Raw genomic sequence first — 15,332 nt, forward strand, 5'->3', positions numbered from 1 at the left:
CCCCGTCTCTACTAAAAACTAGCCGGGCGTGGTGGTGGGTGCCTGTAGTCCCAGCTACTCGGAGGCTGAGGCAGGAGAATGGCATGACCCGGGAGGCGGAGCTTGCAGTGAACCGAAATTGCGCCACTGCACTCCAGCTTGGGCGACAGAGCGAGACTCTGTCTCAAAAAAAAAAAATTCCCTAATCTGTAGATATATGCCAGTTTGCACGAGGGTTTAATAGGAAATGAACCAGTGGCATTGCTTGTGCTTCTCATTCTGTCTCCACACTGCCACTGTTCCTGCTTCCACGTAACTGGCACGGAAGAGGATGGCTAGCCGGAGTGTTGCTCTCCTTTCTTTTTTGGAACTAAGATGGCACTGTGTATCCGGCAGCTACCAGGAAATGTCGCTGATAAAGGAACTGGGCCAAAGCTAGACTGCAAGCTGCCATGATGAGAATTCACAGCCCCTGCCTTCCCACCCTACCACCAGACTGTGGCCGTGAAGAGGGGAAGTTGCTGCTGTTCGCTGTTCCCATGATGCTTTTCGTCCTCAGGGATGGATACATGGATGGAGAAATAAAGCTATATAGGCATAAAGCCAGTATTTGTATCAATAGCCATCCCTTAAACTCAGATCCAGGGGTTTCAAGAGACCTGAGTTCCAGCTCCAATGTTCACCTCTCTGAGCTTTCATTCTTCTTCTGGAAAATGAGAGGCAATGGAGTTAATGGTCTCTGAGGTGACCTTTTGGATCTAAAGTTATGATTCTTAGAACTAAAATTATTTCCTTGAGAAGGTCCCTCCATGCTCTCACAGCTGTCCCCACAGTTGGTGCAAGATGATAGGGGTCCAGGAAAATGACAGGTGCCCAGGTGTCCACAGGAAATGCAGGGAGAGAGATGGAGGCTCGACAGCCGGGATGGCTTGATGCGAATGGGTTTCTAGAGCGAGGAATTCGGAAGGAACAGGCAGTTGCCTTGTTTTGTTCTGGTTGCTTTGCTTGCAGTGGGGAATGTGAGGCCAGGGAGATTCATGGCCCTGCTTTCCCCGCTGGCCCTCCCTCCCTCCCGCCTTTGGTATGCAGTCTAGGCAGCCGGAGACTTTTCCCAAGCTTTGATTTTTTTTGACATGTTTTGAAGCTTTGGATTCTTGTCTATGCTTTTCTTTCCTTAAATTAGGGTATAATTTAGGGTGTGGGGGCAGGCCGAGTGGGAGGGGCAAGTGTGGAGTAGAGGTTGTCCCTGCCTCTGGGCACCCACAGGCCACACCCTCCTCATTCTACTCAGGACCTTACAGAGCATCTTTATTTTCTCTTTGTTTTCCTATCCATATAACCAAGAAAAACAAAAACTGGGGTCAGAGTAGGGTCACTGACACTCAAAAGCCTGGAAAAGCAAGGGCAGCGCTGTCCCGCTGAGCTCCCCACCCTCTGCCCCGGGAGTGTTTGTCCTCGGACCCTCAGGTGCCGTTGTGACCTCTTCCCCCTAGAAGCTGACACACTGAGTCCTCTTCGCGCTCTCATGTGATAGGGAAACCGGGAGAGGATGGGCCCTGAAAATCAGAACTAGAACATAGAATCCTCTATGTCTTCTTCAACAGAACCCACAAAGCTATCAAAACGCATCCCACCATATCTCACATCTGAAAATGGTCTTTCTTGCTTTCTGATAGTAGAGTCACAGGTAGTAACAGTGGTCTCATCATAACCCTTGTTGTTAGAAGCTTTGGGTGTGCACCCTCCCCTTGAGGTCTGATCTCTGCCACGTCCAGCCGTTTTGTAACCTGCGTCCAGACGGCAGAAATGCATTGAGCCGTCCTGCATTAATTCCCATTGAAATCCCGAAGTTCTGGGCAATTGAATTTTTTTCTGCGGCGTCATTTGTTTTTCTCTTCCAGGCTTTCACCACTTTCCTCTGTCTGTACGGCATGATTTGGTATGCAGAACACTATGGTCACCGAGAAAAGGTATGGAAGGAGAGGCAAGGATGGCCTTTGTTTAAAATAATCACCCCGGGCTTGGCAGGTTAGCTCAGAGCACATGCCTGTAAGGATATGGCGAGGGGAACACCGAGGTCAGGGCCTCCAGTCCTGCCACTGCAGAAAGTGCATGTCGTAACTCATTCCCTAGCAGTTGCTGGCCCTGCTTATGACTGCTCTGTTCAGTAGATCAGTATTTTTATCTAACTTTTGTTAGATTAAAAAATGTTATGTTTGTTTGGAGGAAAAAAAAAAAAGTGATAGGAAAGCCGTGGACTGGCTTTTGGAAGATGGGTTTTCTCCCCAGCTCTTGAACTGTGTGGAGGCCTCTTCCTGTGTTCTGGCCTATGGCCCTTCTGGGCAAACGCTTGCCCTGACCTTCATTTAGTAGATATGAGGACACAATAGAAAATAGACATGAATGACTTTAAGACATGATGGCAGTCTGGTAGACAGTAATATTTTTTTTCAGTAAAAATAACAATTTCATCCTTTATGTACACCTTCAGTCTAAAGAACTTAAGGCATGCTGTGGAAGACTGATTCTGCATCACCCGGGAGAGGAAAGAACCTGGTTTTTATAGCCGAGAAACATAAGCACAGGGAGGTTCTGTCACTTGCCAGTGATGATCCCAGCCTGGGAAAGGCAGGGACGCAGCGTGCTCACCTTTTTGCCCTGCCACTTCTCCCAGGGAGTTCCTGAAATTCCTGCACTAAGCCTGTCTCTCTCCCTAGACCTATTCAGAGTGTGAAGATGGCACCTACAGTCCAGAGATCTCCTGGCATCACAGGAAAGGGACAAAAGGTATCTTCTTGTTTGTTGTTTAAATTTTTACTGGGTCCTGGCCGGGCGCAGTGGCTCACGCCTGTAATCCCAGCACTTTGGGAGGCCGAGGCGGGCGGATCACAAGGTCAGGAGATTGAGACCACGGTGAAACCCCGTCTCTACTAAAAATACAAAAATATTAGCCGGGCGCGGTGGCGGGCGCCTGTAGTCCCAGCTACTCAGGAGGCTGAGGCAGGAGAATGGCGTGAACCCGGGAGGCGGAGCTTGCAGTGAGCCGAGATCGCGCCACTGCACTCCAGCCTGGGTGACAGGGCGAGACTCCATCTCAAAAAAAAAAAAAAAAAAATTTACTGGGTCCTTGAGATGTGGAATTATTACTTATTCTTTGAGTAACCCTAACCCTTGAAGGGTCTCAGGCCTGCCCGTCGAATGTCTCCTGTCACTTATTAAGAAGCATGCAGTGGCCGGGCATGGTGGCTCACGCCTGTAATCCTAACACTTTGGGAGGCTGAGGCGGGCAGATCATTTGAGGTCAGGAGTTCGAGACCAGCCTGACCAACATGGTGACACCCCGTCTCTACAAAAAAATACAGAAATTAGGTGGGTGTGGTGGCAGGCGCCTGTAGTCCCAGCTACTCAGGAGACTGAGCCAGGAGAATCGCATGAACCCAGAAGGTGGAGGTTGCTGTGAGCTGAGATCATGCCACTGCACTCCAGCCTGAGCAGCAGAGTGATATTCTGCCTCAAAAAAAAGAAAAGAAAGAAAAGAAAAGAAAAAAGAAAAAGAAACATGCAAAATGCTCATGGGATCTGAGTGAAAAACTTGGTTTGTAAGAAGAGGCTCCATGTAGCTTTGCCCTTCGTGAGGGCCCCACACTGTTTCAAGCACCCTGATGGGAACGTTCTTCCTCTTGGCTTTCATCATGAGTGAACAGGAAGAATTGTATATCCGGCCAGGCACAGTGGCTCACGCCTGTAACCCCAGCACTTTGGCAGGCCATGGCAGGATCATTTGAGGCCAGGTATTTGAGACCCGTGTGGGCAACAGAGCAAGACCCTGTCTCTACAAAAAGCTTAAAAAATTAGCCAGATGTGGTGGCACATGCCTGTAGTTACAGCTACTCAGGAGTTGGAGATAGGAGGGTCACTTGAGCCCAGGAGTTTGAGGCTGCAGTGAGCTATGCTTGCACCATTGCACTCCCACCTGGAAGACAGAACAAGACCCTGTCTCTTAAAAAAAAAAAAAAAAAAAAAAAAAAAAAAAAAGAATTGTGTGTCAGGAGGAAAAGCCTTCAAAAGAGGGGGATCATTTTAATGGCATTTATTCAAGAGGCAGAGCAGTGTAAGAGATTTCAGTTGTGTAGTTAGGGAGCCTCCACTGGCCTCTAAGGAGTGCTTTGGGAAGATTTGGGGCCACCTGGTTATTTTTTAAGAATTACACTTGTAGAATAATGACACTGAGGTGACTTCATTGGACGGTAATTCCTTGTCAATTCTTATAAGCTGATTGGGAAGCTTGGCTGAGGAAAGAAAATTACAAATACTAAAGACTGAATTTTAGCTCACAAAATTGCTCAGAGAAACGGTGGGCCAATGGAGAAGAAAGCGCTCTGTTGTAGTCATTCTCCGAAGTTCTTTTGGCATCAGGCTCATTAAAGATCTCCCAGGGGAGATACTAGCATACACTTTGCTGAGTTGCTGGCTGCCCTTTTGGGGAATTTCTCCTGAATCACAGAATTGATCAGTGAGCGACCCATTGTGAAATCTGATAGAGATGGGCAGAGGAGCTCCCCAGGTATCTTATTTAGAACCATGCCCTTACAAACAACCTTGGCACTCACAGGTTCTCCACTGAAAAGAATTAAGCAGTAGTAGAGATGTATTTACTAGATGGAATAATAAAAAAAGAAAACAAACAAAAACAGAAGTCTTCTGAGTGGGGAAAGAATCTCTTAGTCTAAGCCAAATACTACTTACAGTGGAAACAGTAACTCTGGTAACTTTTTTTTGTTGGCAGCCTCAGGTGGCGATTTCCTATGGGGCTGGATCAGAGCCCTGGGGCAGAGAACCCTTTGGCTTGGCCCCTAGGCCAAGCAGGGGCTGAACACAGGCTCAGCCGGAGGGCAGAGGCTGCCCAGTGCCCTCCCTCATGGGCAGCAGGGGCCTGAATTGTAAAGATGTTCTCCAGATCAAGTGGTAGAGGGCGTGAAATAGGTCTGATTTTATAGTGTCAAGAATCTTTCCCGACGTCGGGTTTAGAAGGTGGTGTGGAGCAGGTGAAGGGATGGGAAACCCTGGGTTGCAAGGCAGGATGGGCACCGCATGGTGTGTGTTCTAATTGCCCCTCGTTTGGGCTTCCGTTTCACTTGTGCTCTCACTTCTGGTCCTCACCATCATGACCATGTCCATACACAGGGCAGATGTACATACGCTTTAGGAACCGCCCAGACTTTGGGGGGCTGTTGCCTTGAACTCCGCGCCGCGGCGTGTGCTCCTTCAGTACTAGTTCTTGGAGAGCCTCGCCTTCATTCATGAATGAGGCCACTAGGGGGAGTGCACGTATCAGGGAAGAACCTGTTCCCCGGGAAGCCTCGGGCGGTCTGGAAAGGGACAGCCACCAGTCTCCAGAGCCCAGGGTGACGGTGTGCTCTGATTCCTTTGGCCAGGTTCTGAAGACAGCCCACCCAAGCACGCAAGCAACAACGAAAGCCATTCTTCCCGGAGAAGGAATCGGCATTCCAAGTCAAAAGTCACCAATGGCGTTGGAAAGAAATGAAAAACCCTGGTTAATCAAAGATGTTCCAGAGTGCCTAGAACTGAGAGGGAAACGGAACTCATTTGGATCTCCCTGTGAGGAGGTCGAGGCGCACAGGGCAAGCAGGAAGAGGCAAGGGCACTTGGGGGTCATTATTTGAGATCGTTAAGTCTTGTTTCCCACAGACCTGGCCGCGTCAGGCAGCTCATCGCCTGGGGGCCTTTGCCAACGTGGGGTCTCTTCTAACTTCAGCACTTGGCATGCGGTCACCGGTAGCAGTGCGGTGTGTTGGAGGGAAACGGTAGCTATTCATTACCAGTTGCCAAGAGCAGCTCCTCGCCTGCTGTATCGTGGATGCAGCATAAACATCTTCCTTCAGACAAGGCATTAACCCCATGGTTAATGGACTGGTCGCCAGTTTTTATTTTATTTTTATGAATCTACCTTTCCATTGATTGATTTAAGTTCAGGCCACTTTTCTGTCTTTTATTTGGTTACTGTTTTATTTGTTTTTAAGTTAGGATGCTTTTTAACAGCCTTTAGAAGCCGCTGCTGAAATTGACATTGGGGGAAGGGTTCCCCTTCCTTCTAGAGCAGAAAAGGGAGAGAGGTGTTGCATTCCTGTTTGGTACCTCAGTCTCCTTCCACCACATGGCGAGTGTACACCAATCAGGAGAGGGTAGCTGCCTGCATAGGAACCTTGCTTCCGATTATTCCCTTCCCAATGTTATTCATCCGGACTTACCCACAGTGCACAAAAGCAAACCTGCTGGAGAGGCAGTGAACACCACAGCTTCTCCCCAGCCAGGTGCCTTTTACATCGAGTTTGTTCTCCTTCCATGGTGTGTTGCTGACATTGTCACTGAGTCCCATGTGAGGTGCTGGTGAGTATTACCTTTCATCTGTGCCATGCTCTAGAACCTTGACCCTGATAGTTCACCACCTCTGATGGATCCCTGTTTTAAATAAAACAATTCACGTTAAAGCCTATCAAAGGTCTGTCTGTAAAATGCTCATTTTCTTGCATCCTACTGGTATCTTCCATTGATTGTAAGCAGTCAGTGTGTTTTTCAAGTGACTTTAGGACAGTATATATGTGTTTTATATAGTGAGAAGAAAAAAGAAAAGATGTGTATTTTAAAGGGTTTATGGATATATATGTCCTACTTCTTAGACCTCCCAAGTGACCAACAGGAAATGAACAACATAGTCATTGTTTTTTCCTGTGGTAATGGTTTCCAAGTTGGATTTTTTTTTTCTCTAACAAGAGGCCAGTACCCAGTTGATTAGCTTACAGATACCAATTCACTGAAAGTAATCTCTTTTGTTCCCTCATTTCACAGAGCACAAAGGTTCGTTTCGATGTCTCTTCTTCTTTAAGGAAATCTTTAACCATAGAAGTGTCATGTTTTTCTTTTTCTACAAAAGAATTCTGAGATGAAGGGGTTGAATGAATCATGCCAGCCAGGGTCACATCCTGTCCTCGGGGGGCCCAGGGCTCAATAGGAGATTCTGCGGGAGTGGAGAAGTGTCAGTGGCAGCTCCGCTCCCTTGGCAAGTCAGGGGTTTGGCCGTGATGAGCCTCAGCTCCAAGCTCTCAAATGTCCTCCAGCCAGCATCCGCCTGCTTCCCATAAAAGGATAGAAGAGAGGCAAAGTGCGTGTTTTATAAAACCTGCCTGCACTTTTATAACCCATCAAAGAGGCCATTTTTAAACATAGGTACAATTTAAACGTGATCGTACTTTGCAAATAAATGTCTTTTGTTTCATCCTGTGTTCTGTATTTGTAAGCATGACATACTTGTGCCCATTGGACACCTGTCTCTTCTTTCTCGTGCCTGTGGTGCCTCACTGAGTGTTTCCGGGTTCATTTTCCAGGAGCTCTGGGCCTGACACTTTCACACTCGTCTGCCTGTAGCCTTGGCCCAACTGATGGAGCATGTGTGCTTCCTCCGAGGCCAGCCTACAGGAGGCAGCTGTTTCGCAGGTGGTGAATTCGACTTTACTGTGGCGTTGTGAAGAGCAGGGTGCAACAGGAGACAATTTTTTCTCCATGGCTTTGTAAGAAACAGCCAGGAAAGTCCTCAGATACTTTCCATGCCCTTTCTTTGAGTTGAAACTTTCTATTTCCCTTCAGTAAGAGCGCTTTACTATAGTACTTACAAAACCAGTGCTTTCCATGGCTGGCCAGAACCACAGCCACCATTCCTTTTAGAAGCCATACTGCTGGGTTTGGTCTACTTTTTTCACCATTTGTATGGAAATAGACCTCACATTGATGGAAATAGAATGCATGTTTCAGAATCATCATTCAATATCTGAAATGATTTGACTGAAAATTATCTCATGTTCTCTGTTTGCAAACCTCCCTCTTAAGAGACAACATTGTTTTGGACCGAAAGCATGAAGAACGGTTTATGTGTTTTTTCCTTAAGTAGCATTGCATTGAGTGTTAGGTTCTTTTCCCTTTTTTTCATTCTTGGTCTTCCCAAAGCTTCTTCCCACATTTCTTGTGTCTGTTTTCACCATTCATAGAAACCTTGGCCAAACCACTCTCACAGCAATGCTAGGATGTTTCATGGACCTGTTAAGCATTTTGATGATTAAGACATCCTACCAATGCCAGTCTTATTTTCACTAGGACTCTGCTTCTACAGTAAACTCCTAAGGTGCTCACCCAGGAGAAAATAAAATTCGTTCCCAAATACAACAGGTTCAGCCTTCTTGGTCTTCCCTCAGAAGCCACCGTGTAGCACCCTGGAGTGATGCCTTTTTATGCCAAGGCCCATCCTTTGGAATTGGGACAGTTTTGGGTAGAATCCTGCACTTACAGAGGCCCTCGGGGTCATTGAGAAGTGGAGGAGGTTGAACACAGAAGGGAGGCTAAACACAAGGTGGGGAAGACAAAATGTAACCATGGGCAGCCAGACTGAAGCGAGCCCTTTAAATACGGGGTTGGGGGGTTAACATGCACACTCTTTGGAATGTGCTCAGTGACTGCTGCAGAGTTCCTGGGCCCACCCTAATGTTTACCAGGTGGGCATTGTTTATATGGTTCTTATTGTTATGACAACTAGAAATCCCACAGTAGACTAGATAGTGCTCCATACCATTTCCCATTTGTAGGATTGAAATCAAGATGTAAGGAGAGCTGGCCGGGCGCGGGGCTCACATCTGTAATCCCAACACTTTGGGAGGCCGAGGTGGGTGGATCGCCTGAGGTCAGGAGTTTGAGCCTGACCAATATGGTGAAACCCCTTCTTTACTGAAAATACAGAAATTAGCTAGTGTGGTGGCGGGCGCCTGTCCCAGCTACTCAGAAGACGGAGACGGAAGAATTGCTTGAACTCGGGAGGCGGAGGTTCCAGTGAGCCGAGATCGCTCCACTGCACTCTCCAACCTGGGCGACAGGCGAGACTATCAAAAAAAAAAAAAAAAAAAAAACTGTAAGGAGAGCTAAGATGTCTGTCTGTCAGTGTTCCATTACATAGTACACCTCTTTCCTTCACATGCGTGTGACATTCCCAGGATTATATTAGAGATTTGGTTCTTTGCAAGGGTCAGTATGAGTAACGACTGAGACTGGTGGGCTACAGTCATGTTGCTATGCCATAAGAGGTTTTTACAGCATTTCCCTTATCACACTTTATTCTAACCTGATGATGGGACTATCTCAGGTGAAGATTGCAATAGTTTCCTTAATTGAACTTTGGTATTTGATGCATTAAATAAATAAGGTTTTTCAATTTTGCTTTCTTCTGTGAATTTAAAGGAATTATTTCATTGATGTCTGCTAAAGAAGAGAAAAAACAGTTGGATGTGAAATTTTTTTAGTTTATAGGAATGCTGAATTGTAAAAATCTTCCTTTTCTTCCATGTTCACTAAAAAATGCCTTTAGTCCATTTCAGAAAGTTCATCTGTGGCTTGGTCTACTCTGATATCCCCTTTCCTGCAGCTTGTTAGGCGGAATTTTGAAGCTGCTTTTCCTGCAAAGAGATATTCATTGTCACAGTCTAACAGTGTTCAAGGCTTTGCAACAGGTCCAAGTACCTCCAAGGCCTCACAGGGCTAAGCTGAATTTATCCCTTGTAATAATACTCTGATACTCATAATACTCTGGTTGAAGCCTGGTCTCTACCTCCATATTCAGTACACCCGGCTGGGGAGGCGGGTGACAGCAAGCTTCCTGCCCGCTTTCCTGGCAAAAGGGACTCCTAAGCCCCAGCATTGTTGTCCTCTTGGACAGAGAGGAGAAGGGTGTTGGCAGATCCCTTCCCCTCTCATAACCCCAGTGAGGACAGTAACATCATTCAGAACATAGAATTTACCCAAGGGTTTTGCTTTCACAGCTGATGCAACCAACCACCCAGCCTCTTTAAGTGATCTGGGCTCACGCTAGTACTTCTTGTGCCCGGGAGTTAATTGCTGGTTTTTCTTTGGTACTGGAATGCTCAAGACATCACCCTGGCCAGGGTCTGCAAACTGTGGGCACCGACAGTGCCCTGCGGTGGCAGGAAGATTTGCTCAGAGCTGCGACCTCCTGCCCCTCGGTGCAGTCATCCCGGGGCGTCAGAGCCTGGTGTTCCAGCGTAGGGTGTGGCCCCTTTCTGGATGCTGAGTAAAGGAGACTCTTGTGGCTTTACAAACCACAGGAAATGAAGTTTGTCTGTCTTTAAAAGAAAATTGGTTTTCTAACATTTGAGACTAAAAAAACCAAAATACTTCATTTTCGTGTCTAAAGTATACACACAATAGCTTTCATTAGAGAGTCAAATTACAGGCAAGGTTTATGTAACAATCCATACTGGAAATCTGGGCTGTAAGCCTGACTGTTCTCACCCGCCCGACGAAGGGCTGTTTGGGCTCATTCTCATCTCTCCAACTGCATACGTCATGGACTGATTAGGTATTTTATGAGTGCAGCGTGGGAAAGGCTTAAGAAAGATCTTCAGCTTTCAAAATGTTAGGGATCCTCCACCTCTCTTAGAGTGGATGAAATCCAGACCAGGAGCAGGGGAATAAGAGTTCACCAGGGCCACTACTAACATGACTTCCAGACAGAGGCATTCAGAGGATTGGAGCCTTCAAAACACCCCTGTGTGGGGCTCTCCGCACCCCTTCCCTCTCGTCCCTGAATCCTCCCAGCAGCCCAGCCGTAGTAACACAAGCTTGCACACAGAGCACATGGCCAGGAGGGGCCGGAGGGGGAGCCGCCAGAGCAACACAGGCTGAGGCTCTGTGCCAGGCTCTTCCCCTGGATTCTTGTGCACATGTCTTACTCCCATCAGCAGACCACAGCCCCACAGATCCTCACTGGCCCTAGAACTGGCAAATGGATGGCAAGGAGCTAGTTTCCTGGTGACCGCCACACCTTTGCTCCGCCTCCTTGGAAGGAGACTCAGATCTCAGGTGCTTGCTTGATTAGAGATGGCCACACCTCCAAGCCACTCTTCAGATGACTCTGGGGGTGGTTGGCTGGTTGCATGCTCTGTGGATGGAATAACTGGTGTTGGCCTTCATTGTCTTTTGTGTCCTGTGAGTAGACAGACTCCGGCGTCGACATCCCTGTGTTTCTGTGGCCTGAAATCAGTTGAGATGCCACCCTTGAACAGGGTCCCCATACTCCACGTGGGTTCTTTTCCCAGTGTTTTGATGCATTCTGCAAACTGTTGGAAGGCAATTTCTCTCCCCTGTAGCAGCTCCCTCTGCCCTCAGGAATGTGATTTACAATCTGATGAGGCCATAAACCTCTACTTTTCACGTCTGAAAAACAGCAAAGTATGGGAAAGAATGTAAATTATAAATACTGAATTCCTATGGTCAGCAATAATAGAATGGCCTGGGTGGGTTATTTTTTTTAATATGGTCTGCATATGGCTTTAATTTCTAAGGGGTTGGGTCCTCCCCCACCACTGTATTTCTTGGGAGAACAGATAACAGCAAAATGCCCTGCTGTGATACAGTGTTTTTCCAAAATGAAAAAATAGCATTTTTCTGATGACTCACTGGCCAAATACTTTGAAATGCCACTCTTCGTGGAGGGGGATGGGATGGTAGGTGACAGTGACATTTCCATACTTACCACCTTGGTGATCTGGTGTCTCTCCACCCCAAAATAACCCCCAATGTTCTCACTTAGCAACCTCCTCCCACCCCACCTTAACTTTCTAGGAGGAGGTTTTCGTATAAGATTTTTGAAATTCTCTTCCCGTCTCTCTTATCAGTCAAGGCTCTGCTCCCTAACTGGGAACAGACTTCTGGTTGCCACCACGAGCAAGAAAGACAGCCACAAAGCAAAGAGGCTGTGCAGGTTTGAGTTTCCGTTCTAGCGGTGGGTTAGCGCCTGGCTTAGATTTCACACCCTGGGCAGCAGCAGCCCTGCACTTTGCTGAGGTAGGAAAGAGCCGCCAATCACCGCGTGAATTGCTGCTGCTGTTCTCAGACCACAGAAGCCAATGTGTGGTATTGCTGTGCTGGTGTTCAGCATTTTCCCCCTTAAACCCTCCCTCGTCCCAGTTTAAAATGATGGGTGAAAGCTGAAAAAACACCCAGAGCCCAAAATTCCCAAACTCCTATTATAACAGCCCACGCCTGCCGCAGCATCTATGCAAGTGAATAGGGCCGTGTTTTTCTTGGTGTGGTCAGTTAAGTATGCTGACGGTGGAGGAGTGTGCGTGAGCATGGGATGCCTGAAATGGCAAACATATCCACCCACAGAAACACATAATCTCACAAACACCTATTCACTCAACACTCACCCTTTGTGTCTTCTGCCGCTTTCTGTGGACCACATTTGAGTCACAAAATCCCAGGCTCAGCTTGAGTGCAATCAGAAATGTATCCACGTACAGAAACACATAATCTCACAAACACCGATTCACTCACACACTCACCCTTTGTGTCTTCCTGTCGCTTTCTCTGGACTGCATTTGAGTCACAAAATGCCAGGCTCAGCTTGAGTGCAAGGCCAGCCAGACCACACATAGGGCGTGAAGGAGAGGCCGTTGTGGTTCTCAGTAACATCCACGTATGTTTATGCTTTGGCCACCCAGATCACCTCAGCTGCAGGTCCATTCATCAATACTGTGTGTCTGCCAAAGAGTTTCTGTTTATGTACATCTAAGAAATTTCAACAGAAAGGAGATAAGCCCAACACCATTATCCATTAAAAAAAAAAAGTATGCATCTTGTTCTCACTTATAAGTACCCTTGGCCAGGCGTGGTGGCTCACGCCTGTAATTCTTGCACTTTGGGAAGCCGAGGCGAGTGGACCACTTGAGGTCAGGAGTTCAAGACCAGCCTGGCCAACATGGTGAAACCCCATCTCTACTAAAAATACAAAACATTAGCCGGCCATGGTAGCAGGTGCCGGTAACCCCAGCTACTCAGGAGGCTGAGGCAGGAGAATCACTTGAACCTGGGAGGCGGAAGTTGCAGTGAGCCAATATCGCATCACTGCACTCCAGCCTGGGTGACAGAGTGACTCCGTCTCAAATAAATAAATAAATAAATACCCATTAAGCAACGGGTGTACATGGACATACAGAGTGAAATAATAGACACTAGAGACAACAAAAGGTTGTGGGGGAGGGTTGAGGAATTGCCTGTTGGGCACAGTGTCACTTCGGGTGATGGGTGCATGGAAAGCCCAGGCTTCACCATTCCTTCATACATGCATGTATGAAATCTGCACTCGTACCTCCTAAATACACACATTTTTAAAAAATTAATAATAAAAAGTTGGCTTAAAAGCAACAGTGGCAGCCAGGCATGGTGGCTTACGCCTATAATCCCAGCACTTTGGGAGGTCAAGGCAGGTGGATCACCTGAGGTAAGGAGTTTGAGACCAGCCTGACCAATATGGTAAAACCCCGTCTCCACTAAAAATACAAAAAAAAAAAAAAAAAAAAATAGCTGGGTGTGGTGGCGTGCGCCCATAGTCCCAGCTACTCAAGTGGCTGAGACAGGAGAATTGCTTGAACCCAGGAGGCAGAGGTTGCAGTGAGCTGAAATCACGCCACTGCACTTTAACCTGGGTGACAGAGTGACACTCCATCTCAAAAATAATAATAAATAAATACATGAAAGCAGCAGCAGCTTCCCCTCGTCCAGATGGTGCCTTCTTGTGCAGACAGTGTTGTTAAATGCATACCCATCAGCTGGAGGACACTCGATGACACACTGGAATGTGGAAAGAGCAGGGCAGATGAAAGAGTCACCAAACACCCTCTGAATGAGCACTCACATCAGTCAACAGGAAGTCTCTGCTATCTTGTGATCAGTTTTCACTTTCACGTGATTGACTGTTATGTTAATAGATTATGAAATGGAAGTGATAAAAAAGTGGATGCATCAGCCGTGTATTTGAAGTCAGTTTTGTAAGGAAAACTTACAAAGGGAAATGACAGAATCAGAGTTCTAGAGTAATGGATGCTCCAAAATGTGATTGTTGGCGTGTAAATTATCTTGTATTGTCATGGGTTTTTCAGGCGACATTGCTGCGAGCAGCAGAATTGCCTTTTAGGTTTGGAACAATGGTGTAAACACAACTTCTGGCGCTCTGCTTCAGAGCCGGCCAGCTTCATGAAATCTCACCCAAAATGGGTATGAAAGAGTTGGCCCAAGGACAGAAACAAGGGTCTACATCTTGTGTGAGATCCACTGCCTCAACCTTTTTCATTTGTACTGTTTTAGCCCTTGATTTTTAAATATTGCAAATGGTTGTATCTTGTTTAAAAAAATTATTTAATGTCCAGCTGCTCCAATTGGGAGAGGGAAAAGGAATATTGAGGTTTTCCAAATAAATTGTTTAATATTTAATAAGATATTTAATATCTTATTTTCACTAGGACTCTAGGATAGTGACATCACCTTTGTGCTGTTGAGTTGCTAATGTGACTGGCATGTGATGTTTTTACCCTCCTTGGCAAAATCGTTTCTATCAAAGCTAACGCTTCCTTAGGCTGTGCTATGCCCCTTCCTTCGTGCCTTTCATGGATTTTCTGATTTATTCCTCACGAGATCTTCACTGATGTTGCCCCATTTTACAGATAGAGAAACGAGAGGTTTGAAGAAGCTAAGTGACTCAGGTAATCTTCTAGAATGCAGATCTTGATCCTTTACCTGAGATGTGATAGTGTAAGAACTCTAGCTCACACACTAGATTTTTCTGGTTCAAATGCTGCCCCTGCCACTAACAAGCTGTTTAACTTTGGGCAAGTTATTTCATCACTGTGCCTCCGTTGCCTCCTCTGGGAACTGGGAATGATAATACCTACCTCACAGGGTTGTTAAGAAGAAATTCCAAATGCATCTTTTACAAGCACATACAACAGTGTCCAGCCCGTCATGACTGTTCAGTAAATATGTGCTGTTATCACTGTTACGCTGCCTCTTTAGAGGCAGGGAAACATTAAGAGGCAATTGTGATAAACTAGGTAGGAGCTGGTGAGGACCTGAACTAGGGCAGCCTTTGGATGGAGAGGAAGAAACAAACCAGAGAGACCTTACAGAGAGAAGCAGTGGGGCTTGATGCCAAATGAGAGGGATTCAGGATAAAGCCCATACTCCTTGGCATCTCAAGGGAGCACCAGGATCCCACCCAGCTATGTGTCCAGCATCAGCTCCTGCTGATCCCCATATCTCCATGCTTCTCCCTTATGCTTAGCACTGTGGAACTACTGGGCCTCCGTACAGCCCTCCAAGTGCACCACACTCCCGGGCTCCTGCCTGGAATGCCTGCCCCTGGCATTCTGCCTGGCAAGCTCCACTCATGCTTCAAGTCTCAGTGCAAACACTCCGCACTCTATTTCTGTGAAACTCCCCTT

General features: G+C 46.9%; 1 protein-coding gene across 2 annotated transcripts in view; it reads left to right on the forward strand.

Moving 5' to 3' along the window:
- Positions 1-15,332, forward strand: part of PTDSS1 (phosphatidylserine synthase 1) — a 106,189-nt gene that overhangs the window by 64,957 nt on the left and 25,900 nt on the right. Inside the window, exons 11-13 of one of the 2 annotated variants that reach the window (XM_010375075.2) lie at positions 1,881-1,949; positions 2,697-2,766; positions 5,415-6,498. The exons of the other annotated variant lie outside the window; for it this stretch is intronic. Coding sequence (XP_010373377.1) covers positions 1,881-1,949; positions 2,697-2,766; positions 5,415-5,524 — 249 coding nt within the window. The 3' untranslated portion in view covers positions 5,525-6,498. Of the gene's footprint in view, positions 1-1,880; positions 1,950-2,696; positions 2,767-5,414; positions 6,499-15,332 lie in introns of those variants that run through there. 2 annotated transcript variants of the gene reach the window in all.

The sequence above is a fragment of the Rhinopithecus roxellana genome, chromosome 9, assembly GCF_007565055.1.
Source record: "Rhinopithecus roxellana isolate Shanxi Qingling chromosome 9, ASM756505v1, whole genome shotgun sequence".
NCBI lineage: Eukaryota > Metazoa > Chordata > Mammalia > Primates > Cercopithecidae > Rhinopithecus > Rhinopithecus roxellana.